This window comes from Coregonus clupeaformis, chromosome 16 (genome assembly GCF_020615455.1).
Source record: "Coregonus clupeaformis isolate EN_2021a chromosome 16, ASM2061545v1, whole genome shotgun sequence".
NCBI lineage: Eukaryota > Metazoa > Chordata > Actinopteri > Salmoniformes > Salmonidae > Coregonus > Coregonus clupeaformis.
In genome coordinates this window covers 5,889,265-5,914,895 of record NC_059207.1, presented here as the reverse complement: position 1 = coordinate 5,914,895, position 25,631 = coordinate 5,889,265, and the positions used below count along the sequence as shown (strand labels likewise).

Below are 25,631 nucleotides of genomic sequence, written 5' to 3'. Positions count from 1 at the left end.
TCATGCTGTTTGAGGTCATTGATCAGGGCAGTCATGCTGTTTGAGGTCATTGATCAGGGCAGTCATGCTGTTTGAGGTCATTGATCTGGGCAGTCATGCTGTTTGAGGTCATTGATCAGGGCAGTCATGCTGTTTGAGGTCATTGATCTGGGCAGTCATGCTGTTTGAGGTCATTGTGAAGCACTGCTGATGCAATTATGACAATGCAAGCATCTTCTTGATTGAAAGCGCAATGTGTTTCTGAGACACTGGAAACGACTCTTCCATACACCAAACATGCACTCCACTACACCTCTGGTGTGGATATGAGCTTGGTTGTACCATTGTTGCTCAGCTCCTATTGCATGAAGATTGGAGGTGAACAAGAAGTTGGTCTGTGCATACCCACTGTCACCAAGTATGATGCCACTATGTTGTCCTCCTTCAAGCTGAGCACACAAAGAAGAGTTTTGGAAAATCCTCGATTCACGAGTCGTACCTTTCCAACGTGCAACAATGTTGAAGAACTGCAAATTGTGAGTACACACACTTTGTACATGTATTTAAAACAAGTTAAGATTCCTGTACTCCTCAGGAGGATTACGTTTATACTATTCCAGGTATTCCTTAAAGAGGTAGGGTTTCATGTGTCTCCGGAAGGTGGTCAGTGACTCCGCTGTCCTGGCATCGTGAGGGAGCTTGTTCCACCATTGGGGTGCCAGAGCAGCGAACAGTTTTGACTGGGCTGAGCGGGAACTGTGCTTCCGCAGAGGTAGGGGGACCAACAGGCCAGAGGTGGAAGAACGCAATGCCCTCATTTGGGTGTAGGGACTGATCAGAGCCTGGAGGTAAGGAGGTGCCGTTCCCCTCAAAGCTCCGTAGGCAAGCACCATTGTCTTGTAGCAGATGCGAGCTTCAACTGGAAGCCAGTGGAGTGTGCGGAGGAGCGGGGTGACGTGAGAGAACTTGGGAAGGTTGAACACCAGACGGGCTGCAGCGTTCTGGATGAGTTGTAGGGGTTTAATGACACAGGCAGGGAGCCCAGCCAACAGCGAGTTGCAGTAATCCAGACGGGAGATGACGAGTGCCTGGATTAGGACCTGTGCCGCTTCCTGTGTAAGGCAGGGTCGTACTCTGCGAATGTTGTAGAGCATGAACCTACAGGATCGGGTCACCGCTTTGATGTTAGCGGAGAACGACAGGGTGTTGTCCAGGGTCACGCCAAGGTTCTATGCACTCTGGGAGGAGGACACAACAGAGTTGTCAACCGTGATGGCAAGATCATGGAGCGGGCAGTCCTTCCCCGGGAGGAAGAGCAGCTCCGTCTTGCCGAGGTTCAGCTTGAGGTGGTGATCCGACATCCACACTGATATGTCTGCCAGACATGCAGAGATGCGATTCGCCACCTGGTTATCAGAAGGGGGAAATCATTCAGTGGGTTGCTCCTGTCTGGTCTTGGTGGTGCTATTTGATCATTACTGAAATAGTCCAGGTAATCAATTTTTCTCCATAGCCAAGGCCAACCTGGGCGCCAACATCCATTAATCTGAAGTTAAACCTGCCTCTGGCCAGGTTTAATTTAAGCCTTCACTTACAGTGAGGGAAAAAAGTATTTGATCCCCTGCTGATTTTGTACATTTTCGCACTGACAAAGAAATGATCAGTCTATAATTTTAATGGTAGGTTTATTTCAACAGTGAGAGACAGAATAACAACAAAAAAATCCAGAAAAACGCATGTCAAAAATGTTATAAATTGATTTGCATTTTAATGAGGGAAATAAGTATTTGACCCCTCTGCAAAACATGACTTAGTACTTGATGGCAAAACCCTTGTTGGCAATCACAGAGGTCAGACGTTTCTTGTAGTTGGCCACCAGGTTTGCACACATCTCAGGAGGGATTTTGTCCCACTCCTCTTTGCAGATCTTCTCCAAGTCATTAAGGTTTCGAGGCTGACGTTTGGCAACTCGAACCTTCAGCTCCCTCCACAGATTTTCTATGGGATTAAGGTCTGGAGACTGGTTAGGCCACTCCAGGACCTTAATGTGCTTCTTCTTGAGCCACTCCTTTGTTGCCTTGGCCGTGTGTTTTGGGTCATTGTCATGCTGGAATACCCATACACGACCCATTTTCAATGCCCTGGCTGAGGGAAGGAGGTTCTCACCCAAGATTTGACGGTACATGGCCCGTCCATCGTCCCTTTGATGCGGTGAAGTTGTCCTGTCCCCTTAGCAGAAAAACACCCCCAAAGCATAATGTTTCCACCTCCATGTTTGACGTGGGAATGGTGTTCTTGGGGTCATAGGCAGCATTCCTCCTCCTCCAAACACGGCGAGTTGAGTTGATGCCAGAGAGCTCCATTTTGGTCTCATCTGACCACAACACTTTCACCCAGTTCTCCTCTGAATCATTCAGATGTTCATTGGCAAACTTCAGACGGGCATGTATATGTGCTTTCTTGAGCAGGGGGACCTTGCAGGCGCTGCAGGATTTCATTCCTTTATGGCGAAGTGTGTTACCAATTGTTTTCTTGGTGACTATGGTCCCAGCTGCCTTGAGATCATTGACAAGATCCTCCCGTGTAGTTCTGGGCTGATTCCTCACCGTTCTCATGATCATTGCAACTCCACGAGGTGAGATCTTGCATGGAGCCCCAGGCTGAGGGAGATTGACAGTTATTTTGTGTTTCTTCCATTTGCAAATAATCGCACCAACTGTTGTCACCTTCTCACCAAGCTGCTTGGCGATGGTCTTGTAGCCCATTCCAGCCTTGTGTAGGTCTACAATCTTGTCCCTGACATCCTTGGAGAGCTCTTTGGTCTTGGCCATGGTGGAGAGTTTGGAATCTGATTGATGGATTGCTTCTGTGGACAGGTCTCTTTTATACAGGTAACAAGCTGAGATTAGGAGCACTCCCTTTAAGAGTGTGCTCCTAATCTCAGCTCGTTACCTGTATAAAAGACACCTGGGAGCCAGAAATCTTTCTGATTGAGAGGGGGTCAAATACTTATTTCCCTCATTAAAATGCAAATCAATTTATAACATTTTTGACATACGATTTTCTGGATTTTTTTGTTGTTATTCTGTCTCTCACTGTTCAAATAAACCTACCATTAAAATTATAGACTGATAATTTCTTTGTCAGTGGGCAAACGTACAAAATCAGCAGGGAATCAAATACTTTTTTCCCTCTCTGTAGATCTAGATTAACTCTAGTCGTCCTTCTGGAAATCAGACTTTTTAAATCTAGATTTAGGGCAAGTCTGAGACTATTTTAAACCATGTCTGAGAAATGCAATTTCAGTTAGTCCAGCTTAAAATCTGTGTCCATGAAACTGAAAATATATAGGTTATTTATTTGATAAGAAATATTATCAATCACATAAACCATTCTCACTTCTTTTGAATCTGTTTTGTGTGGTTCTCCCTCAACCAAACAGGAAATGTCAGATGGTGATGAGGACTTCACTAGTTACCACAAACACAAAGTCATAATTATGGTTAAACCCCGCCCATTTCTACAATTTATCTTCTTAAAATCTGATTTTAAACCTAACCCTAACTTTGACCACACTGCTAACCTTATACCTAATCTTAACCTTAAATTCATACCAAAAAGCACAGTTCTGTTTTCATGAATGTTTATGATATAGGCCATTTCGACTTTGTGGCTGTGATAACTAGTGACAACCGTGCACAGACTGTCATTGACACCGCCCGGTCAGCGAAGCGCACTGTCTGCCTCTGCTCTGCGTTCCACCAATCATAACAATAGGAGGGACGGCCAAAGCTGGGTTAGGTTGTCAACTGTCTGATTGGTTTAGGTTGTCAACTGTCTGATTGGTTTAGGTTGTCAACTGTCTGATTGGTTGAGGTTGTCAACTGTCTGATTGGGCAATAACAAAACAAACCATCCACTTATTTGTGCTGCTGAGAGTCACGAGGGAGTTGGAAGTTTACGGAGACTGCGCTTGGCCGGAATGAAGAAGACACGAGGCCAGCAACAATAAAACACATCGAACCACGGGGGTTGCACGGGAAATGTAATGAAAGAGCGTGCGGAGATTCGGTGGGATTGCACGGCGGTGGCGGCTGACATGCGGTCGTAGACAGATTATTTTGATAGAAGCAAGTGAAGCCAGTTAGCGAGCTAGCCAACCACCAAGCCTAGCGGGAAGTGCCCAGGAGAAGTCGCGGGTTGAAGGGAAGTGTTTCTTTGACAATCGTTTGACAAAGGAGCAGTTGGAAAGATTTGACGCCAGCTAGCGAGATCCAAGCCGCAGACCGTGCTCACAACACCCGTTAACGTGCTAAATGCTCGTTTGTGTTCTATCATGCCTTCTAGCGCTCGTTGTTGAAGTGTCTGCCTACTACTGTCTGTGGACTGTTTGGGTGCAGCAACGCCTGCATCCGTGCCCGATAGCCACACACTAGCTAGCTGATATTACATTGGATTATAGCTAACAGCGTGGAACTACTGTCACCGTACCTCGCTTCAACGTCAAAAGACGCACATTTTGTTGTCAACTCGGAGGGAGAGTTCTTAGCAAGATATCTAGCCGTCTCTCGCTGTGTCATGACATTCACCTGCAAGTCAAGTCCTTCCGAAGAGTATGCAGGATAAGAACATTTGGCGTAAGTAGATAAGGGGGGGACAGGAATCCTACATTGAAGTCGGCAACTGTCGACTGAAGTTGCCCAAAGGACTGTATTTGGAGGTCAGTAGTCTCGACAGCACAGCATGAAGAAGTTCTCCCGTATGCCGAAGTCGGAGAGCGGCGGGCTGGGAGGGGGCTCCGGATCGGGCTCCGGAATCGTCAGCAACTACTTTGGGAAAGTGTTCGCCGTGGGCCGGTATCAAGTCACCGTGGAAGAACTCATAGCAGAAGGTGTGTATGGCTCTTTTATGTAACGGTAGGCTACTGCACAAATCAAAATGTATTGGTCGCATACAAATATTTAGCAGATGTTATTGCGGGTAGTGAAATACTTTTGTTCCTAGCTCCAACAATGCAGTAATATCTAACAATACACACGGATCTTAAGTCAGAGAATGGAATTTAGAGATATTAGGACTAGCAATGTCGGAGTCCGGAGTGTGTGTGTGTGTATGTAAAGTATCAGTCAAAAGTTTGGACACACCTACTCATTCAAGGGTTTCTTTATTTTTACTATTTTCTACATTGTAGAATAATAGTGATGACATCCAAAACTATGAAAAAACACATATGGAATCATGTAGTAACCAAAAGTGTTAAACAAATCAAAATATATTTTATATTTGAGATTCTTCAAGTAGCCACCCTTTGCCTTGATGACAGCTTTGCACACTCTTGGCATTCTCTCAACCAGCTTCACCTGGAATGCTTTTCCAACAGCCTTGAAGGAGTTCCCACATATGCTGAGCACTTGTTGGCTGCTTTTCCTTCACTCTGCGGTCCTACTCATCCCAAACCATCTCAATTGGGTTGAGGTCGGGGTATTGTGGAGGCCAGGTCATCTGATGCAGCACTCCATCACTCTCCTTCTTGGTAAAATAGCCCTTACACAGCCTGGAGGTGTGTTGGATCATTGTCCTGTTGAAAAACAAATGATAGTCCCACCTAGCCCAAACCAGATGGGATGGCGTATCGCTGCAGAATGCTGTGGTAGCCATGCTGGTTAAGTGTGCCTTGAATTCTAAATACATCACAGACCGTGTCACCAGCAAAGCACCCCCACACCATAACAACACTACCTCCATGCTTTACGGTGGGAAATACACATGCAGAGATAATCCGTTCACCCACACCGCGTCTCACGAAGACACGGCGGTTGGAACCAAAAATCTCAAATTTGGACTCCAGACCAAAGGACAACTTTCCACCTGTCTAATGTCCATTGCTTGTGTTTCTTGGCCGAAGCAGGTCTCTTCTTCTTATTGGTGTCCTTTAGTAGTGGTTTCTTTGCAGCAATTCGATCATGAAGGCCTGATTAACACAGTCTCCTATGAACAGTTGATGTTGAGATGTGTCTGTTACTTGAACTCTGTGACGCATATATTTGGGCTGCAATTTCTGAGGCTGGTAACTCTAATGAACTTATCCTCTGCAGCAGAGGTAACTCTGGGTCTTCCATTCCTGTGGCCATCCTCATGAGAGCCAGTTTCATCATAGCGCTTGATGCTTTTTGAAATGTTCTGCATTGACTGACCTTCATGTTTTAAAGTAATGTTGGACTGTCGTTTCTCTTTGCTTATTTGAGCTGTTCTTGCCATAATATGGACTTGGTCTTTTACCAAACAGGGCTATCTTCTGTATACCTTGTCTACTTTGTCACAATACAACTGATTGGCTCAAACGCATTAAGAAGGAAATAAATTCCACAAATTAACTTTTTAAGAAGGCACACCTGTTAATTGAAATGCATTCCAGGTGACTACCTCGTGAAGCTGGTTGAGAGAATGCCAAGCGTGTGCAAAGCTGTCATCAAGGCAAAGGGTGGCTATTTGAAGAATCTCAAATATATAAAATATATTTTGATTTGTTTAACACTTTTCTGGTTACTACATGATTCCATATGTGTTATTTCATAGTTTTGATGTCTTCACTATTATTCTACAATGTAGAAAATAGTAAAATGTAAAGATAAACCCTGGAATGAGTAGGTGTGTCCAAGCTTTTGACTGGTAGTGTATACGTGTGTATATAATGGGATGTATAGACAATATGGACGGTATATACTACGAAGTATAGAATAGTATATGTAGTTGAATAAGATTGCCTTGACTAGAATACAGTATATACAGTGCATTCGGAAATTATTCAGACCCCTTAACTTTTTCCACATTTTGTTACGTTACAGCCTTATTCTAATATTGTTGAAGAACATTCTTTATTTAAATCAATCTCAACACAATACCCCATAATGACAAAGCGAAAACTTGTTTTTAGAAAATTGTGCAAATGTATAAAAAAAAAAACAGAATCCGTATATACATAAGTATTCAGACCCTTTGCTATGAGACTCGATATTAAGCTCAGGAACATCCTGTTAACATTGATCATCCTTGAGATGTTTCTACAACTTGAATGGAGTCCACCTGTGGTAAATTCAATTGATTGGACATAATTTGGAAAGGCACACACCTGTCTATATAAGGTCCCACAGTTGACAGTGCATGTCAGAGCAAAAACCAAGCCATGAGGTCGAAGGAATTGTCCGTAGAGTTCCGAGACAGGATTGTGTCGAGGCACTGATCTGGGGAAGGGTACCAAAACATTTCTGCAGCATTGAAGGTCCCCAAGAACACAGTGGCCTTCATCATTCTTAAATGGAAGAAGTTTGGAACCACCAAGACTCTTCCTAGAGCTGGCCACTTGGCCAAACTGAGCAATCGGGGGAGAAGGGCCTTGGTCAGGGAGGTGACCAAGAACCCGATGGTCACTCTGACAGAGCTCTAGAGTTCCTCTGTGGAGATGGGAGAACCTTCCAGAAGGACAACCATCTCTGCAGCACTCCACCAATCAGCCCTTTATGGTAATGGCCAGACGGAAAATGCACGTGACAGCCCGCTTGGAGTTTGCCAAAAGGAACCTAAAGGACTCTGACCATGAGAAACAAGATTCTCTGGTCTGTTGAAACCAAGATTGAACTCTTTGGCCTGAATGCCAAGCGTCATGTCTGGAGGAAACCTGGCCAATAACATCCCTACGGTGAAGCATGTTGGTGGCAGTATCATGCGATGGGGATGTTTTTCAGCGGCAGGGATTGGGAGACGTCAGGATGGAGGGGAAAGATGAACGGAGCGAAGTACAGAGAGATCCTTGATGAAGAGCACCTCGTACTGGGCTGACAACCCTATGCACACAGCCAAGACAACGCAGGAGTGGCTTCGGGACAGGTCTCTGAATGTCCTTGAGTGGCCTAGTCAGAGCTGGCTCCCCATCCAACCTGACCGAGCTTGAGAGGAATTTGCAGGGAAGAATGGGAGAAACTCCCCAAATACAGGTGTGCCAAGCTTGTAGCGTCATACCCAAGAAGACTCAAGGATGTAATCGCTGCCAAAGGTGCTTCAACAAAGTACAGCGTAAAGGGTCTGAATTCTTATATAAATGTGAAGACATTTCTAAACCTGTTTTTGTTTTGTCATTATGGGGTATTGTGTTTAAATTGGGGGGGACAATTTAATCAATTTTAGAATAAGGCTGTAACATAACAAAATATGGAAAAAGTGAAGGTGTCTGAATACTTTCCGAATACGCTGTACATACCGAGTAAAACAGTATGTAAACATTAAAGGGACCAGTGTTCCATTACTATTTACATCGGGCAGCAGCCTCTAAGGTAGATGGCTTTACATAGGGCAGCAGCCGCTAAGGTAGATGGCTTTACATAGGGCAGCAGCCGCTAAGGTAGATGGCTTTACATAGGGCAGCAGCCGCTAAGGTAGATGGCTTTACATAGGGCAGCAGCCTCTAAGGTAGATGGCTTTACATAGGGCAGCAGCCTCTAAGGTAGATGGCTTTACATAGGGCAGCAGCCTCTAAGGTAGATGGCTAGTGACAGTGACAAAAGTTCAGGTCAGGGTACCATCTAGTGAGGACTATTTAAGTGTGATGGCCTTGAGATAGAAGCAGTTTTTCAGTCTTTCGGTCCCAGCTTTGATGCACCTGTACTGACCTCGCCTTCTCGACGGTAGCGGGGTGAACAGGCAGTGGCTCGGGTGGCTGAGGTCTTTGATGATTTTCTTGGCCTTCCTGTGACACAGAGTGCTGTAGATGTCCTGGAGGGCAGGCAGTTTGCCTACTGAACGTGGCCCTACAGTCAAAGCCCCACCCCGCCATCTTAGTCTTCAGTTGACTGTAACATGGAAAAGGTCCAAGTCCTGCAAAAATGACCCGTCACCAGCTCACCAATACTAACTGGGCCAAATCTGGATGAGTCAGCATCTAGTCTATAGACTGCTTCCTGAGCCATACAGGTGTCCTGATCTCACCAAGCAACAAGTCACTGATGAACCGCCTAACCTGCTCTGCCACTTCTCATTTTAAAAAAAACAACAGCTGGCTGTGCACAGTAATGTACGCTGTTAAGGCGTCCGCATTTTCCCCAGCCGAAACAGTTCGGGAGAGTTTGTGCATATATTATGACAACATTTTGATGTTTTGGAATTCGGTAAGGGTTTTTCAGCTGTTCGGGCACACTGTGTTTTTTCTCGAGGCAAGCCTAAGTCTATGCCCCTTCGTCAGTGATTGGTCAACAGTAGGGACTCTTGCATAAAGTCTTGGTTGTCATTCAACGAGAGACGACTCATTTTCATGTACATTTTTTCATTGTGAAATACTAGTTAGATGTAACCAGCGTATCACTAACACACCAGTGTTAATTATTATTTTTTTGTCTGGTCTTAGTCATTTAGACTAAAATATCATTAACTCTTAGTTACCTTTTTTTGTCATTTTTAATAATGATTTAATCTAGATATTGTCAAAATGACAAAAAGTGGTCTGATCCGGGTGCCCCTGTACGGCCCCCCTCCTCTATCCGACTTCCCCCATATAGACCTCTTCTCTCCGTCTGCCCCCATACGGCCCCCCTCCCCCTCCTCTATCCGACTTCCCCCATACGCCCCCCCCCCCTCCTCTCTCCGTCTGCCCCCATACGGCCCCCCCCTCTCTCCGTCTGCCCCCCATACGCCCTCCTCTATCCGACTTCCCCCATACGCCCCCCCTCCTCTATCCGACTTCCCCCATACGCCCCCCTCCTCTCTCCGTCTGCCCCCATACGGCCCCCCTCCTCTATCCGACTTCCCCCATACGCCCCCCTCCTCTCTCCGTCTGCCCCCATACGGCCCCCCTCTATCCGTCTGCCCCCATACGCCCCCCTCCTCTATCCGACTTCCCCCAGACGGCCCCCCTCCCTAAACCCCTGCCGTTCCGTCCCACTTGCAGCCTGGTGGCGTCTGTTAGCGGGTCGTTGCTGGTGTGACTTTGCTCTCTCTGTCCTGGACTAACACAATGAGTCTTCCTCAGACTCCCTCCCTCCCTCCCTTCATCTCCATACCCCCGCTAATCCCCCTGCAGTTAGTCAGCAGCAGCTGTTTATTGAAAAGCATGAGATTCCCTTGAAGCCTCCAAACAGAGAATGTGGTCTAGTGTGCACTAAGGTTAGCCTGTAGGTGGAAGTTATGTGAATTGTGTGATTTAGCTTAAACTCTTTGTCTATCCTTTGACAAACAAAAAAGAAAGGCTCTTTGTTGATTTGGCCTTGCCTTGACATATAAAATGTGCTGTAAAACATGCTGTTTTCAACGCTTATCATTGTATGCCACTGTTTTTTTTTTTGGCTTGCGAATGCGATCTACCGATGGAGCACAGAATGGCTGTATCTCGTGATGAGCAGGAACTCTGTAATTTTCCCTCTACTCTCACCACAGTGCTCTCTGCCTCCTGAGGTCTGTCACTACTCAGAACAGAGATAACAAGCAGATCTAGTCACAGGAAGTCATCTGTGAGCGAGTCACCATTGCCCTACTATCGCTCTTCCTCAACTGATCGCTCGGCTGACACACTCCCTTTTTAAAAGAATAGCTAATTTCTTGACTGATTCCTTACTCTGTCGTCTCACCACAGGCGAGGCAATAGCCTGAAACTCCTCTGCTTTGTGCACGTTATAGTTTTAGCTGCTACAGCTCCTCAATATCTTAATTCTACTAAATTATGAAAATGACATTAAAACATAACATTAACAAGGCTATAGACCGATAAACATGACCGATCAAATGTATTTCAATCCACTGTTATTTCCATCAACTAATAGGCTAAAACATTACTTTGTAATGGTATTATTTTGGGGGGGGGCAATTTTATTTATCGGCTAAAAGCCGGCTATTACGGCTAATGGAAACTCTGTGTTTACATGTCAAACAGCCAACGTTTACATTCGAGGGAAGGTGCTAGTCTCCTCTGCACTTTTTTCCCCCCCAGTCAACAACAAGACCAGACATTTCTGGTTGTCAGTATCACCTGTATTAGTTAGTGTAATGAGGTCTGTCGTGCGCCCCAAATGAAATGGCACCCTATCCTCTAATGTAGTGCACTACTTTTGACCAGAGGACATATATCAATAGCCAATAGGGCTCTGTTCAAAAGTAGTGCACTGTGGACAGTGCCTTCAGAAAGGATTCACACCCTTCTACTTTTTTCCCACATTTTGTTGTTACGAAGTGTGATTTAAAATAGATTGAATTGTCTTCTTTTTTGTGTGTCAACATTCTACAAACTCTTTTTGTTGTTGTATTAATTGAAAATAAAACATAAAACATTTTTTGGATTAAGTATTGAAACCCCTGAGTCAATACATGTTACAATCACCTTTGGCAGCGACTACAGCAGTGAGTATTTCTCTGTAAGTCTGTAAGAGCTTTGCTCACCTGGATTGTACAATATTAGCCAATTTTATATTTATATTTTTTTTAGTTCTTCAAGCTCTGAAGTTGGTTGATCATTGCTAGACAACCATTATCAAGTCTTGCCGTAGATTTTCAAGCTGATTTTTAAGTCAAAACTGTAACTAGGCCACTCAGGAACATTCAATGTCATCTTGGTAAGAAGCTCCAGTGTAGATTTGGCCTTGTGTTTTAGGTTGTCATTCTGAAAGGTAAATTCGTCTCCCAGTGTCTGGTGGAAATAGACTGAACCAGGTTTTCTTCTAGGACTTAGCCTGTGTTTAGCTCTATTCCTTTTCCTTCTCTCCTAAAACAACTCTCTAGTCCTTGCCGACGACAAGCATACCCATAACATGATGCAGCCACCACCATGCTTGAAAATATGAAGAGTGGTACTCAGTGATGTGTTGGATTTGCCCTAAACATTACACTTTGTGTTCAGGACAAAAGGTTAATTTCTTTGCCACTTTTTTTTTTTTTTTTTCAATAATACTTCAGTGCCTTATTGCAAACAGGATGCATGTTTTTGAATATTTTTATTCTGTACAGGCTCCCTTTTCACTGTGTCAATTAGGTTAGTATTGTGGAGTAACTACAATGTGGCTCCATACTCAGTTTTTACCTAGTAACTTCACCATGATCAAAGGGATATTCAATGTCTGCTTTTTTTTTTACCCATCTACCAATAGGTGTCCTTCTTTGTGAGGTATTGGAAAACCTCCCTGGTCTTTGTGGTTGAATCTGTGTTTGAAATTCACTGCTCGACTGAGGGACCTTACAGATAATTGTATGTGAGGGGTACATAGATGAGGTAGTCATTCAAAAATGTAAATGAAATTGTATTTGTCACATGCGCCGAATACAACAGGTGTAGACCATGACATGCTTACTTACAAGCCCATGTTAAACACTATTATTGCACACAGTCCATGCAACTTGTATTATTTGTATTTATAATGGATCCCCATTAGTTCCTGCCAAGGCAGCAGCTACTCTTCCTGGGGTTTATTATGGATCCCCATTAGTTCCTGCCAAGGCAGCAGCTACTCTTCCTGGGGTTTATTATGGATCCCCATTAGTTCCTGCCAAGGCAGCAGCTACTCTTCCTGGGGTTTATTATGGATCCCCATTAGTTCCTGCCAAGGCAGCAGCTACTCTTCCTGGGGTTTATTATGGATCCCCATTAGTTCCTGCCAAGGCAGCAGCTACTCTTCCTGGGGTTTATTATGGATCCCCATTTAGTTCCTGCCAAGGCAGCAGCTACTCTTCCTGGGGTTTATTATGGATCCCCATTAGTTCCTGCCAAGGCAGCAGCTACTCTTCCTGGGGGTTTATTATGGATCCCCATTTAGTTCCTGCCAAGGCAGCAGCTACTCTTCCTGAGGTTTATTATGGATCCCCATTAGTTCCTGCCAAGGCAGCAGCTACTCTTCCTGGGGTTTATTATGGATCCCCATTAGTTCCTGCCAAGGCAGCAGCTACTCTTCCTGGGGTTTATTATGGATCCCCATTAGTTCCTGCCAAGGCAGCAGCTACTCTTCCTGGGGTTTATTATGGATCCCCATTAGTTCCTGCCAAGGCAGCAGCTACTCTTCCTGGGGTTTATTATGGATCCCCATTAGTTCCTGCCAAGGCAGCAGCTACTCTTCCTGGGGTTTATTATGGATCCCCATTTAGTTCCTGCCAAGGCAGCAGCTACTCTTCCTGGGGTTTATTATGGATCCCCATTAGTTCCTGCCAAGGCAGCAGCTACTCTTCCTGGGGTTTATTATGGATCCCCATTTAGTTCCTGCCAAGGCAGCAGCTACTCTTCCTGGGGTTTATTATGGATCCCCATTAGTTCCTGCCAAGGCAGCAGCTACTCTTCCTGGGGTTTATTATGGATCCCCATTAGTTCCTGCCAAGGCAGCAGCTACTCTTCCTGGGGTTTATTATGGATCCCCATTAGTTCCTGCCAAGGCAGCAGCTACTCTTCCTGGTGTTTATTATGGATCCCCATTTAGTTCCTGCCAAGGCAGCAGCTACTCTTCCTGGTGTCCAGCAAAATTAAGTTAGTTAGACAATTTTTTTAAACATCACAATACATTTATATCATATTTCACAACACACTGTGTGTCCTCAGCCCCTACTCCACTACCACATATCTACAACACAACATCTGTGTGTACGTGTGTGTAGAGTGCGTATGTTATCGTGTGTGTCTATGCATGTGCCTGTGTTTGTCTCTTCACAGTCACCGCTGTTCCATAAGGTGTATTTTTATCTGTTTTTTTAAATCTAATTTTACTACTTGCATCAGTTACCTGATGTGGAGTCATGGCTCTATGTAGTACTGTGCGCCTCCCATAGTCTGTTCTGGACTTGGGGACTGTGAAGAGACCTCTTGTGGGGGTATGCATGGGTGTCTGAGCTGTGTGCTAGTCGTTTAAACAGACAGCTCGGTGCTTTCAACGTGTCAATACCCCTCACAAATACAAGTAGTGATGAAGTCAATCTCTCCTCCACTTTGAGCCAGGAGAGATTGACATGCATATTATTAATACTTGCTCTCTGTACATCCGAGGGCTAACCGTGCTGCCCTGTTCTGAGCCAGTTGTCCCTCTTTAGCTGCTGTTGTATCAATATGTTTTGACCATGATAGTTTACAATCCAGGGTTACTGTGACTTGTTGAGCACATTCTTACTCCAGAACCTATTCAGGCTTGCCATAACAAAGGGGTTGAATACTTATTGACTTGACATTTCAGCTTTTTAATTTGTAATTTTCTAAATATTTGTAAACACATAATTACACTTTGACATTATGGGGTATTGTGTTTAGGACTGTAACACAATAAAATGTGGAAAAAGTCAAGGGGTGCGAATACTTTCTGAAGACACTACATTATTAGCATACTGTAAATGGTAATGAATGGGTGGATTGTCTCATTTGTCCTGTTATAAAGAATGCTGCTGGTAAGATGCAGCGCTCTCAATTCAATTTCAGTTTAAGGGCTTTATTGGCATGGGAAACACATGTTAACATTGCCAAAGCAAGTGAAGTAGATTATAAACAAAAGTGAAATAAAAATTAACAGTAAACATTAAACTCTCTCAAGTTCCAAAAGAAAATAAATTTCAAATGTCATTGTCTATAGTGTTGTAACAATGTGCAAATAGTTAAAAGTACAAAAGGGAAAATAAATAAACATAAATATGGGTTGTATGTACAATGCTGTTTGTTCTTCACTGGTTGCCCTTTTCTTGTGGCAACAGGTCACAAATCGTGCTGCTGTGATGGCACACTGTGGTATTTCACCCAGTAGATATGAGAGTTTATCGAAATTATTCTCCGCAATGAAGTATGTAGCTAACGATAGAGCAGCGGACTAATTCAGTTTAAGTCGTCAGGCAAGTGTTACTTTCCCCAGCTAGAAAACCAAAAAAGTTCGCTCAAACAGAAGAACTAACAAGAGTCCCTGACAACAACCAAAATGTTTTAGGTGGCGTTTTTAGGAGGGGTTCTGAAAGACACTCATGGGGGTGTCCACTGAAAGTTGACTAGCAACAACAACTGGGACCTAAAAGACACCCAACCATGAGACCCACTAAATCTGCCCACCTAAGAAAGAAAAACTAAACCAAACTGAAAGACAGGAAGCAAACCAACACAGTGGAGCAAAATGAAAGCAGAGATGATCAGTTAAATGTGGTGTGTCTAGAAACTCAAATAGGGAGAGACAACTAAAGGTGTTGACCCTCCACATCTCTCAAGACCATCAATCAATCAATCAATTTTATTTTATATAGCCCTTCTTACATCAGCTAATATCTCGAAGTGCTGTACAGAAACCCAGCCTAAAACCCCAAACAGCTAGTAATGCAGGTGTAGAAGCACGGTGGCTAGGAAAAACTCCCTAGAAAGGCGAAAGCCTAGGAAGAAACCTAGAGAGGAACCAGGCTATGAGGGGTGGCCAGTCCTCTTCTGGCTGTGCCGGGTGGAGATTATAACAGAACCATGCCAAGATGTTCAAAAATGTTCATAAGTGACAAGCATGGTCAAATAATAATCAGGAATAAATCTCAGTTGGCTTTTCATAGCCGATCATTAAGAGTTGAAAACAGCAGGTCTGGGACAGGTAGGGGTTCCATAACCGCAGGCAGAACAGTTGAAACTGGAATAGCAGCAAGGCCAGGCGGACTGGGGACAGCAAGGAGTCACCACGGCCGGTAGTCCCGACGTATGGTCCTAGGGCTCAAGACAACTGGAACACTGGGCTAGCCGCTCTAAAATATCACCTGGGGCAGCACAGGTGAAACGCCTTCTGACTAACGAGATGGATAAGCCAGCACAGGTGTAACACCTGACTAACGAGGTGACGCCTAACGTGCTGATGTCAAACCTTTGAAATATATAAGTGGAAAAACCTGTAACACAAGTTATCAACTGCAAATGAGAACAACGTCTATTTAGTTACCCAGAAAGTCTCCGTTATCTTCATCTTCTACGTTATGATGCCTTAAATCTGTCGAATTATCTTTGCAAAGTTTGTGGTTACTTACAGGCATGTTTGATGCCCCTATCTTGGCGGTGTAGAGGTTTTTCATTTTTAAAGATAACTTCCTGCAATTCCACCCATTTTTTGCAATGCAGCTAAGAGAAAATGTTGCAGATTTAAAGCTAGTTTCCAGCAATTCTATGCATTTTGACATGGCTAATGCTGTGTTTTGCACAAACATAATTACAAAATTGATACTGCTAAATTCATTTTTTTATTTTAAATTCTCTAAGACTGTCTAGCGTTTTATTTGGGTGATTGTTAGTTCTCAGATTATATTAAAAAAAAATATATAGCTCCATTATCTTTTCTACGTACTTTATATCTGGTTTTAATGGTTTAATATTTTACTGAAAGTGTTTTACACTGTTTGGGCTTAGGCGGCCTGCCCGAGAATTACAATGACAGAAAAATCACTTACTTAGCATGCATGAGTAGTTTACACATTTTTCCAACACTCAATTGATCTCAACACATGTTATTACACGATAGCCTCTTGGGGGAGGTTTTCCATGGTAACAGGTTGTATTTTCACACAATGCACATTAACTAATAGGCTGAGTTTATATTTGACTTGTTGAGCACAGGTTTGGGACACAGTCAGAGTAGTTAATTTCTCCATGCACTGGCCAAACCCTCCCCTAACCCGGACGACGCCGGGCCAATTGTGCGCCGCCCTATGGGACTCCCGGTCACGACACAGCCTGGGATCGAACCTGGGTCTGTAGTGACGCCTCGAGCACTGCGCCACGCGGGAGGCCTGGATGATTTTCTTATCTTTCCACCAACAAGCCGCCCTTGCAGCGAATTAGTTCTGTGTGATCTGTGGTTCAGAGTAGGGGAGTGAAAATCTGTCACTACTCTGTCTGGTTCAAACATGTATTTTTGAAACTAGCTCTCGGTGAAAGTGCCATATCATTTGGCAAGTGAGGAGAGCATATTAAAGAGCCGTTGACTAATGCGGTCCTCTTGGTTACGGCAGGGTGAGATCTGTTGTCATGGTACTGCTTCTAAACTGGGAAGAGTCGGGCTCAATGAGTCGATCAACTTTTGTAAACTGTCCAATGCATTTTAAGTGCATGAAGGCTTCATGAGATTTGAGGTTGTGGTCACTAGTCACTGTAAACATGTTTGTGGCAATGAAATGCTCCATGGAAAGAATGGTTTGTCAATAACTTAATTTAGCGTCCATGTCCACTCGGCAGCCTAGTCAGAGATGTCAGCTATAAGGACATGCATGTATCCTCACTTGGCTGTTACTTAGCCAGCCTTCTGTACAATTAACTAACATGTCAAGACATTTACATTTAAGTCATTTAGCAGACACTCTTATCCAGAGCGACTTACAAATTGGTGCATTCAACTTAGGATAGCCAGTGTGACAACCCACATCTTGATCACAGTAAGTACACTTCTTCAAACAAGCAGCTGTGAGCAAAGTCAGTGCAATCAGGGACAACTACACTGCTCAAAAAAATAAAGGGAACACTTAAACAACACATCCTAGATCTGAATGAATGAAATAATCTTATTAAATACTTTTTTCTTTACATAGTTGAATGTGCTGACAACAAAATCACACAAATTATCAATGGAAATCAAATTTATCAACCCATGGAGGTCTGGATTTGGAGTCACCCTCAAAATTAAAGTGGAAAACCACACTACAGGCTGATCCAACTTTGATGTAATGTCCTTAAAACAAGTCAAAATGAGGCTCAGTAGTGTGTGTGGCCTCCACGTGCCTGTATGACCTCCCTACAACGCCTGGGCATGCTCCTGATGAGGTGGCGGATGGTCTCCTGAGGGATCTCCTCCCAGACCTGGACTAAAGCATCCGCCAACTCCTGGGCAGTCTGTGGTGTGGCGTTGATGGATGGAGCGAGACATGATGTCCCAGATGTGCTCAATTGGATTCAGGTCTGGGGAACGGACGGGCCAGTCCATAGCATCAATGCCTTCCTCTTGCAGGAACTGCTGACACACTCCAGCCACATGAGGTCTAGCATTGTCTTGCATTAGGAGGAACCCAGGGCCAACCGCACCAGCATATGGTCTCACAAGGGGTCTGAGGATCTCATCTCGGTACCTAATGGCAGTCAGGCTACCTCTGGCGAGCACATGGAGGGCTGTGCGGCCTCCCAAAGAAATGCCACCCCACACCATGACTCACCCACCGCCAAACCGGTCATGCTGGAGGATGTTGCAGGCAGCAGAACGTTCTCCACGGCTTCTCCAGACTCTGTCACGTGCTCAGTGTGAACCTGCTTTCACCTGTGAAGGGCGCCAGTGGCGAATTTGCCAATCTTGGTGTTCTCTGGCAAATGCCAAACGTCCTGCACGGTGTTGGGCTGTAAGCACAACCCCCACCTGTGGACGTCGGGCCCTCATACCACCCTCATGGAGTCTGTTTCTGACCGTTTGAGCAGACACATGCACATTTGTGGCCTGCTGGAGGTCATTTTGCAGGGCTTTGGCAGTGCTCCTCCTGCTCCTCCTTGCACAAAGGCGGAGGTAGCGGTCCTGCTGCTGGGTTGTTGCCCTCCTACGGCCTCCTCCACGTCTCCTGATGTACTGGCCTGTCTCCTGGTAGCGCCTCCATGCTCTGGACACTACGCTGACAGACACAGCAAACCTTCTTGCCACAGCTCGCATTGATGTGCCATCCTGGATGAGCTGCACTACCTGAGCCACTTGTGTGGATTGTAGACTCCGTCTCATGCTACCACTAGAGTGAAAGCACAGCCAGCATTCAAAAGTGACCAAAACATCAGCCAGGAAGCATAGGAACTGAGAAGTGGTCTGTGGTCACCACCTGCAGAACCAGTCCTTTATTGGGGGTGTCTTGCTAATTGCCTATAATTTCCACCTGTCTATTCCATTTGCACAACAGCATGTGAAATGTATTGTCAATCAGTGTTGCTTCCTAAGTGGACAGTTTGATTTCACAGAAGTGTGATTGACTTGGAGTTACATTGTGTTGTTTAAGTGTTCCCTTTACATTTTTTGAGCAGTGTACATCTCGATCACAATAAGTACAAGACCATGGGAGATTCTCAATTGCATACTCCTCGCGTCCTCTCCTCAGCTCCTTCTCAAAACCCATTGGCGAAGGTCAGAGGAGAGGAGTATAGACTTGAGAATCTCCCCATGACTCTAGAAGCTCTGTAAAGAGACACTGTGGAAAGTGACATGTAGCTGTCCCACTCAGCCTTGAGGTCAATTCACTGTCACTTTTAGTTCAGAATGGACAATTTAATAGGGATGGAACGATTCACTGATACGCATCTGTCCCCGATTTTTTTGAATGTTTAAGATATGACTGCGTCGGTCCCCGGACCCAAAACCGATCCTAATGTAGCACGTATCGGTCAGAAAATCAATTCAAACGTTACGAATTGCTGATTTCATATTTTATTTTGCTCATAATACTTTCTTTCTACCTTCTGAAAAGACCTAATCTTCTGTGACAACTGATGCATCCTCTCCGTCAGTGTCGAACTAAGCATGTAACTGTGACAGTCATTGAGCTACAAGTAATTTTGCATGCGCAACAACCGCTGACCAACGCGAGGTAGGTGTTCCTGTTCATGCATTGAAACGCTAAAGTGGCTCGCGCGATATTAGGCTTTATTAGTTGAGTTCTCTATTACCGTACGCTATGTTGTTATCAGTAGTATTTCATTCTTAGTATTATTATTCAAGTTATTATTACCTCTAAATATTAGTCTAGTAAACAAATTTAAGAAATGTCAGATTGGAGAGGATTCACATTTTTGTATTGACACAACTTAACGCGTAGGCGATCAGACTCAAAACGAAACGTTCAATTTCACCATTGCATCGCATTTCCTGGTTTCTCCTTTTCATGTATGTTTGGTAGGCGTCCATTTTGTTTTAAATATGATACTGTTGTCTTAGGCCTGTAAGGCCCTGTGGAAGAAGGGGACGTCACAATTCTGTTTGTACACTTGTTTACATGCTTAAAACCAATTTGAAACAAGTCATTACACTTTATTATTACATTTACATTTTACATTTACGTCATTTAGCAGATGCTCTTATCCAGAGCGACTTACAGTTAGTGCATACATTATTCTTTTTTATTTTCATACCCCATGGGAATCGAACCCACAACCCTGGCGTTGCAAACGCCATGCTCTACCAACTGAGCTACCTCCCTGCCGGCCATTCCCTCCCCTACCCTGGACGACGCTGGGCCAATTGTGCGCCGCCCCATTGGTCTCCCGGTTGCGGCCAGCTACAGCAGAGCCTGGATTCGAACCAGGATCTCTAGTGGCACAGCTAGCACTGCGATGCAGTGCCTTAGTTGCGCAGTGGCATTTCATTATTATTCCGGTTATTACTTATAAATATTAATCTACAAATTAAGAAACTCCAGGTTGGAAAGGATCTATCGCATTTTCGTATTGACAACATTAACAGAGTCAAAATAAAGATGTATGCCTTCCTTGTCTGTTGGCTTTCTGCAAATAATCAAATGTACACAAGTCTATTCACACAAAGTCAAATGTTGTTTTTTATTCAAATTTTCCATCATTCGATGGCAGTGCCATTGGCATATGTTCAGAGAGGACGCCTTATGAGAGAAATAACCTAAGCTACTGAAAATAGGCCTTTTTACAAGATTAAATCATGATTGACACGTTTGATTCTTATTAAAGAGATGTAGTCCAGACACTAGCAAACATTTCTCCTTTCCTTAAAACGTATTAAAAAAAAACAACCTAGGCCTACCTTTTCTGAAAGTAGGCGATTTAAGATAATGAGTTGACAAGGGAAGTACAGTGGGGGGAAAAAAGTATTTAGTAAGCCACCAATTGTGCAAGTTCTCCCACTTAAAAAGATGAGAGAGGCCTGTAATTTTCATCATAGGTACACGTCAACTATGACAGACAAATTGAGAAAAAAAATCCAGAAAATCACATTGTAGGATTTTTTATGAATTTATTTGCAAATTATGGTGGCAAATACGTATTTGGTCACCTACAAACAAGCAAGATTTCTGTCTCTCACAGACCTGCAACTTCTTCTTTAAGAGGCTCCTCTGTCCTCCACTCGTTACCTGTATTAATGGCACCTGTTTGAACTTGTTATCAATATAAAAGACACCTGTCCACAACCTCAAACAGTCACACTCCAAACTCCACTATGGCCAAGACCAAAGAGCTGTCAAAGGACACCAGAAACACAATTGTAGACCTGCACCAGGTTGGAAGACTAAATCTGCAATAGGTAAGCAGCTTGGTTTGAAGAAATCAACTGTGGGAGCAATTATTAGGAAATGGAAGACATACAAGACCACTGATAATCTCCCTCGATCTGGGGCTCCACGCAAGATCTCACCCCGTGGGGTCAAAATGATCACAAGAACGGTGAGCAAAAATCCCAGAACCACACGGGGGGTCCTAGTGAATGATCTGCAGAGAACTGGTACCAAAGTAACAAAGCCTCCCATCAGTAACACACTACGCCGCCAGGGACTCAAATCCTGCAGTGCCAGACGTGTCCCCCTGCTTAAGCCAGTACATGTCCATGCCCGTCTGAAGTTTGCTAGAGTGCATTTGGATGATCCAGAAGAGGATTGGGATAATGTCATATGGTCAGATGAAACCAAAATATAACTTTTTGTGTTTGGAGGACAAAGAATGCTGAGTTGCATCCAAAGAACACCATACCTACTGTGAAGCGTGGGGGTGGAAACATCATGCTTTGGGGCTGTTTTTCTGCAAAGGGACCAGGACGACTGATCCGTGTAAAGGAAAGAATGTATCGTGAGATTTTGAGTGAACCTCCTTCCATCAGCAAGGGCATTGAAGATGGAACGTGGCTTGGTCTTTCAGCATGACAATGATCCCAAACACACCGCCCGGGCAACGAATGAGTGACTTCGTAAGAAGCATTTCAAGGTCCTGGAGTGGCCTAGCCAGTCTCCAGATCTCAACCCCATAGAAAATCTTTGGAGGGAGTTGAAAGTCCGTGTTGCCCAGCGATAGCCCCAAAACATCACTGCTCTAGAGGAGATCTGCATGGAGGAATGGGCCAAAATACCAGCAACAGTGTGTGAAAACCTTGTGAAGACTTACAGAAAACGTTTGACCTGTGTCATTGCCAACAAAGGGTATATAACAAAGTATTGAGAAACTTTTGTTATTGACCAAATAGTTATTTTCCACCATAATTTGCAAATAAATTCATTAAAAATCCTACAATGTGATTCTCTGGATTTTTCCCCCTCATTTTGTCTGTCATAGTTGACGTGTACCTATGATGAAAATTACAGGCCTCATCTTTTTAAGTGGGAGAACTTGCACAATTGGTGGCTGACTAAATACTTTTCCCCCTCCACTGTATGAGATGAGAAGTTTCCTTAGAAGATTTTGAGTTGGATCTGTCAGTACATTGCCTGATATTTTGGTTTCCACTATGTAATGCAATCCGTCTGAATGACCTAATAGGCTAATTTATTCTGATTAGGAGAGTGAGGGGGATTCCACTGACCTAAAGAACTCTTGAAATGTTCTTTTTTTTATTTATCATGGAATGGGACCAACTGTTTTTGCTTCTCAACGTGGTGTTTGTCAAACCTAAACGAAGCACCACTCTCATCCCTACTTTAAAAGCACCTCTCGTTGGACACCTGTCGCCAACAAAGCTCTCCTTCTCTGTTTCAAAGTACAGCGCTCCTCCCAGCCCCACACCCCACGCTTTCCAACCTAGTCTTGTTTGTCTAGAGGCTCCAGACACTTGTTGAGACTTGGTTCTCCTTGTTTTCACTGCTGACCCCTGTGATGTAATGTGTCTTTTCCCCCCAAAGAACCCATCTCCCCCTCTACTCCCCCTCTCTTTCCCACCCCACCCTCCCTCCCTCCCTCCCTCCTTCCCACCTCTCCCTCCTTCCCACCCCTCCCTCCCTCCCTCCTTCCCACCCCTCCCTCCCTCCCTCCTTCCCACCCCACCCTCCCTCCCTCCTCGCTTCCCCTCCTCTATTCTCCCCTTCTATCCCATCATTAAGCCTCTGAAGTGCTGCCACTTGTCTCTCTCAGCCCGGTCGATCATAACTGCCGTTGGGAAGATCTATTGGGAGGAAAGACTGAGCCGTGCCAGAACCTCTCCAGAGCTAAGAACTCTGCAGCAACAATAAGACAGGCTACCATATATGGCCAGGGTTAAGCCTGGCTGCTCACTAAGACTTGGATACAGTCACATGTCACACTGCTCCTCATCTTACTTCTTCTGTGGTGCTCTGCCCCATGCACACCTGGGTTGCATTCATTAGGGCACACTGTAGCACAACATTTTGCAACACGAAAAAAAACAACCTTTCAGCTATTCACTCCCTGTTAGTGTTGTTCTGTGTGGTGCTTAATGAACTGACCCTGAGAATGAACCATGAAGAGATGTTGGCTAGCTACAGAAAAATACCAAGGTAGGTAGGTTAAACTTTGAGGACAAAGGTAAGCGGGCCAAGGTAGATTAAAGAAAGCTGACGGCATAGACCTTCATGCTTGCCGTTCACACTCGCCAGACAGACGTTGCTGTACACACCATAATTGAGCTGTAGTGGGAGAAAATTAGGTCAGTCAAGTCTGTGCAAGTGAAATGGAGGGAGAGGCTGTTCCGTGCATCAGACCAGACCAGTTTCAGTTTCTGCCCTTTTGGTTGTTAAAACACCCAATGTTTCCATAACATCCAGCTCAGGCCGTTTTGATTGTAATCCCGATTCCTCTACACTTCTTTGTGTAACTGGTCATTTAAGTGCGTGTGCCCTTGAGTTAGGTCTTTTTATTGTATTTATTTTCCTCTCCGCTATACAACTGATGTAGGAGCAGTACTGCTGTACGAGCCGTGCATAGCCTCCATCTTCCACTCTGAATGAAAGCTGATCTAAATGAATACAGAGGGAAGCCAAAGGCAGGTCTGTTGAAACAGCAGAGTAGGAGCCTTGTCCTCCCTCCCTCCCTCTCTCCCCTCCCTCTCCCTTCTCTCTCCCCTCCCTCCCTCCCCCTCTCTCCCCTCCTCTCTCCCCTCCTTCCCCCCCTCTCTCCCCTCCTTCCCTCTCTCCCCTCCTTCTCTCTCCCCTCCTTCTCTCTCCCCTCCTTCCCGCTCTCTCTCCCTCCTTCCCGCTCTCTCTCCCTCCTTCCCGCTCTCTCCCCTCCTTCCCGCTCTCTCCCCTCCTTCCCGCTCTCTCCCCTCCTTCCCTCCCTCTCTCTCCTCCCTCCCTCTCTCCCCTCGCTCCCTCTCTCCCCTCCCTCTCTCCCCTCTCTCCCCTCGAGCCCTCTCTCCCCTCGAGCCCTCTCTCCCCTCGAGCCCTCTCTCCCTCGAGCCCTCCTCGAGCCCTCTCTCCTCGAGCCCTCCCCTCGAGCCCTCTCTCGAGCTCTCTCCCCTCGAGCCCTCTCTCTCCCCTCGAGCCCTCTCTCCCTCCCCTCGAGCCCTCTCTCTCTCCCCTCGAGCCCTCTCCCTCCCCTCGAGCCCTCTCTCTCCCCATCTCTCTCCTCCTGCCCTCTCTCCCCCTCTCTCCTCTCGTCTCTCCATCTCTCTCCCCCCTCTACTCTCCCCCTCTACTCTCGCCTTTCTCTCTACTCTTTCCCTACCCCCTCTCTCCCCCTGCCCTCTCTCCGCTCTCCCTCCCCCTCTCGCTCTCCGCTCTCGCCTCTCCCCGTCTCCCCCCTCTCTCTCCGCTCTCGCCTCTCCCCCCTCTCTCTACCCCCTCTCCCTTCTCTCTCCCTCCCCCCTCTCTCGCTCTCTCTCCCCGTCTCCCCCCTCTCGCTCTCTCCAGTCTCCCTTCTTTCTCTACCCTCTCCCTTCTCTCTCTCCCCATCCCCTCTCTCTTTCTCTCCCCCCTCTCTCGCTCTCCCCCCTCCTCTTCCCTGTCTCCCCCCTCTCGCTCTCTCCTCTCTCCAGTCTCCCTTCTTTCTCTACCCTCTCCCCTCTCGCTCTTTCCTCTCGCTCTCTCTCTTCCTCTCTAAAACCTTCCCCCTCCCTCCCCCCTCTCGCCCTCTCCTCTGTCCCTCTCTCCCCTCTCTTTCTCTCTCTCCTCTCTCTGTACACAGGGCACAATGCCCTCTAACAAACCATCTCTGCTAAGGCATAATGGACTCTATAGCCGCTGCACTTCCGTGGTTGGCGTGTTTGTGAACAAAAGGAACAGGACTGTGATTTAGTGAGAACCTGATCCTGAACCATATGGCCTCCGTCAAGTAGGCAGGGAGAGAGGCTCCCTCTCTCCCCGCTCCCTGTTCTCCCCGCTCCCTCCCTCTCTCCCGTCTCGCTCTCTCCTCTCTCTCCCGTCTCGCTCTCTCCTCTCCTCTCTCTCCCGTCTCGCTCTCTCCTCTCCTCTCTCTCCCGTCTCGCTCTCTCCTCTCCTCTCTCTCCCGTCTCGCTCTCTCCTCTCTCTCCCGTCTCGCTCTCTCCTCTCTCTGTACACAGGGCACAATGCCCTATAACAAACCATCTCTGCTAAGGCATAATGGACTCTATAGCCGCTGCACTTCCGTGGTTGGCATGTGTGTGAACAAAAGGAACAGGACTGTGATTTAGTGAGAACCTGATCCTGAACCATATGGCCTCCGTCAAGTAGGCAGGCAGAGAGGCAGGCTTGGTAGGGAGAGAGACTGGGAGAGAGGCAGGCTTGGTAGGGAGAGAGACTGGGAGAGAGGCAGG

General features: G+C 45.6%; 1 protein-coding gene across 1 annotated transcript in view; it reads left to right on the top strand.

Annotated features, from left to right (window-relative positions):
* Positions 1-3,925: 3,925 nt before the first annotated feature.
* Positions 3,926-25,631, top strand: part of LOC121545298 (BMP-2-inducible protein kinase-like) — a 75,641-nt gene continuing 53,935 nt past the window's right edge. The window contains exon 1 of the mRNA XM_041855718.2: positions 3,926-4,870. Coding sequence (XP_041711652.2) covers positions 4,723-4,870 — 148 coding nt within the window. The 5' untranslated portion in view covers positions 3,926-4,722. The remainder of the gene's footprint in view (positions 4,871-25,631) is intronic.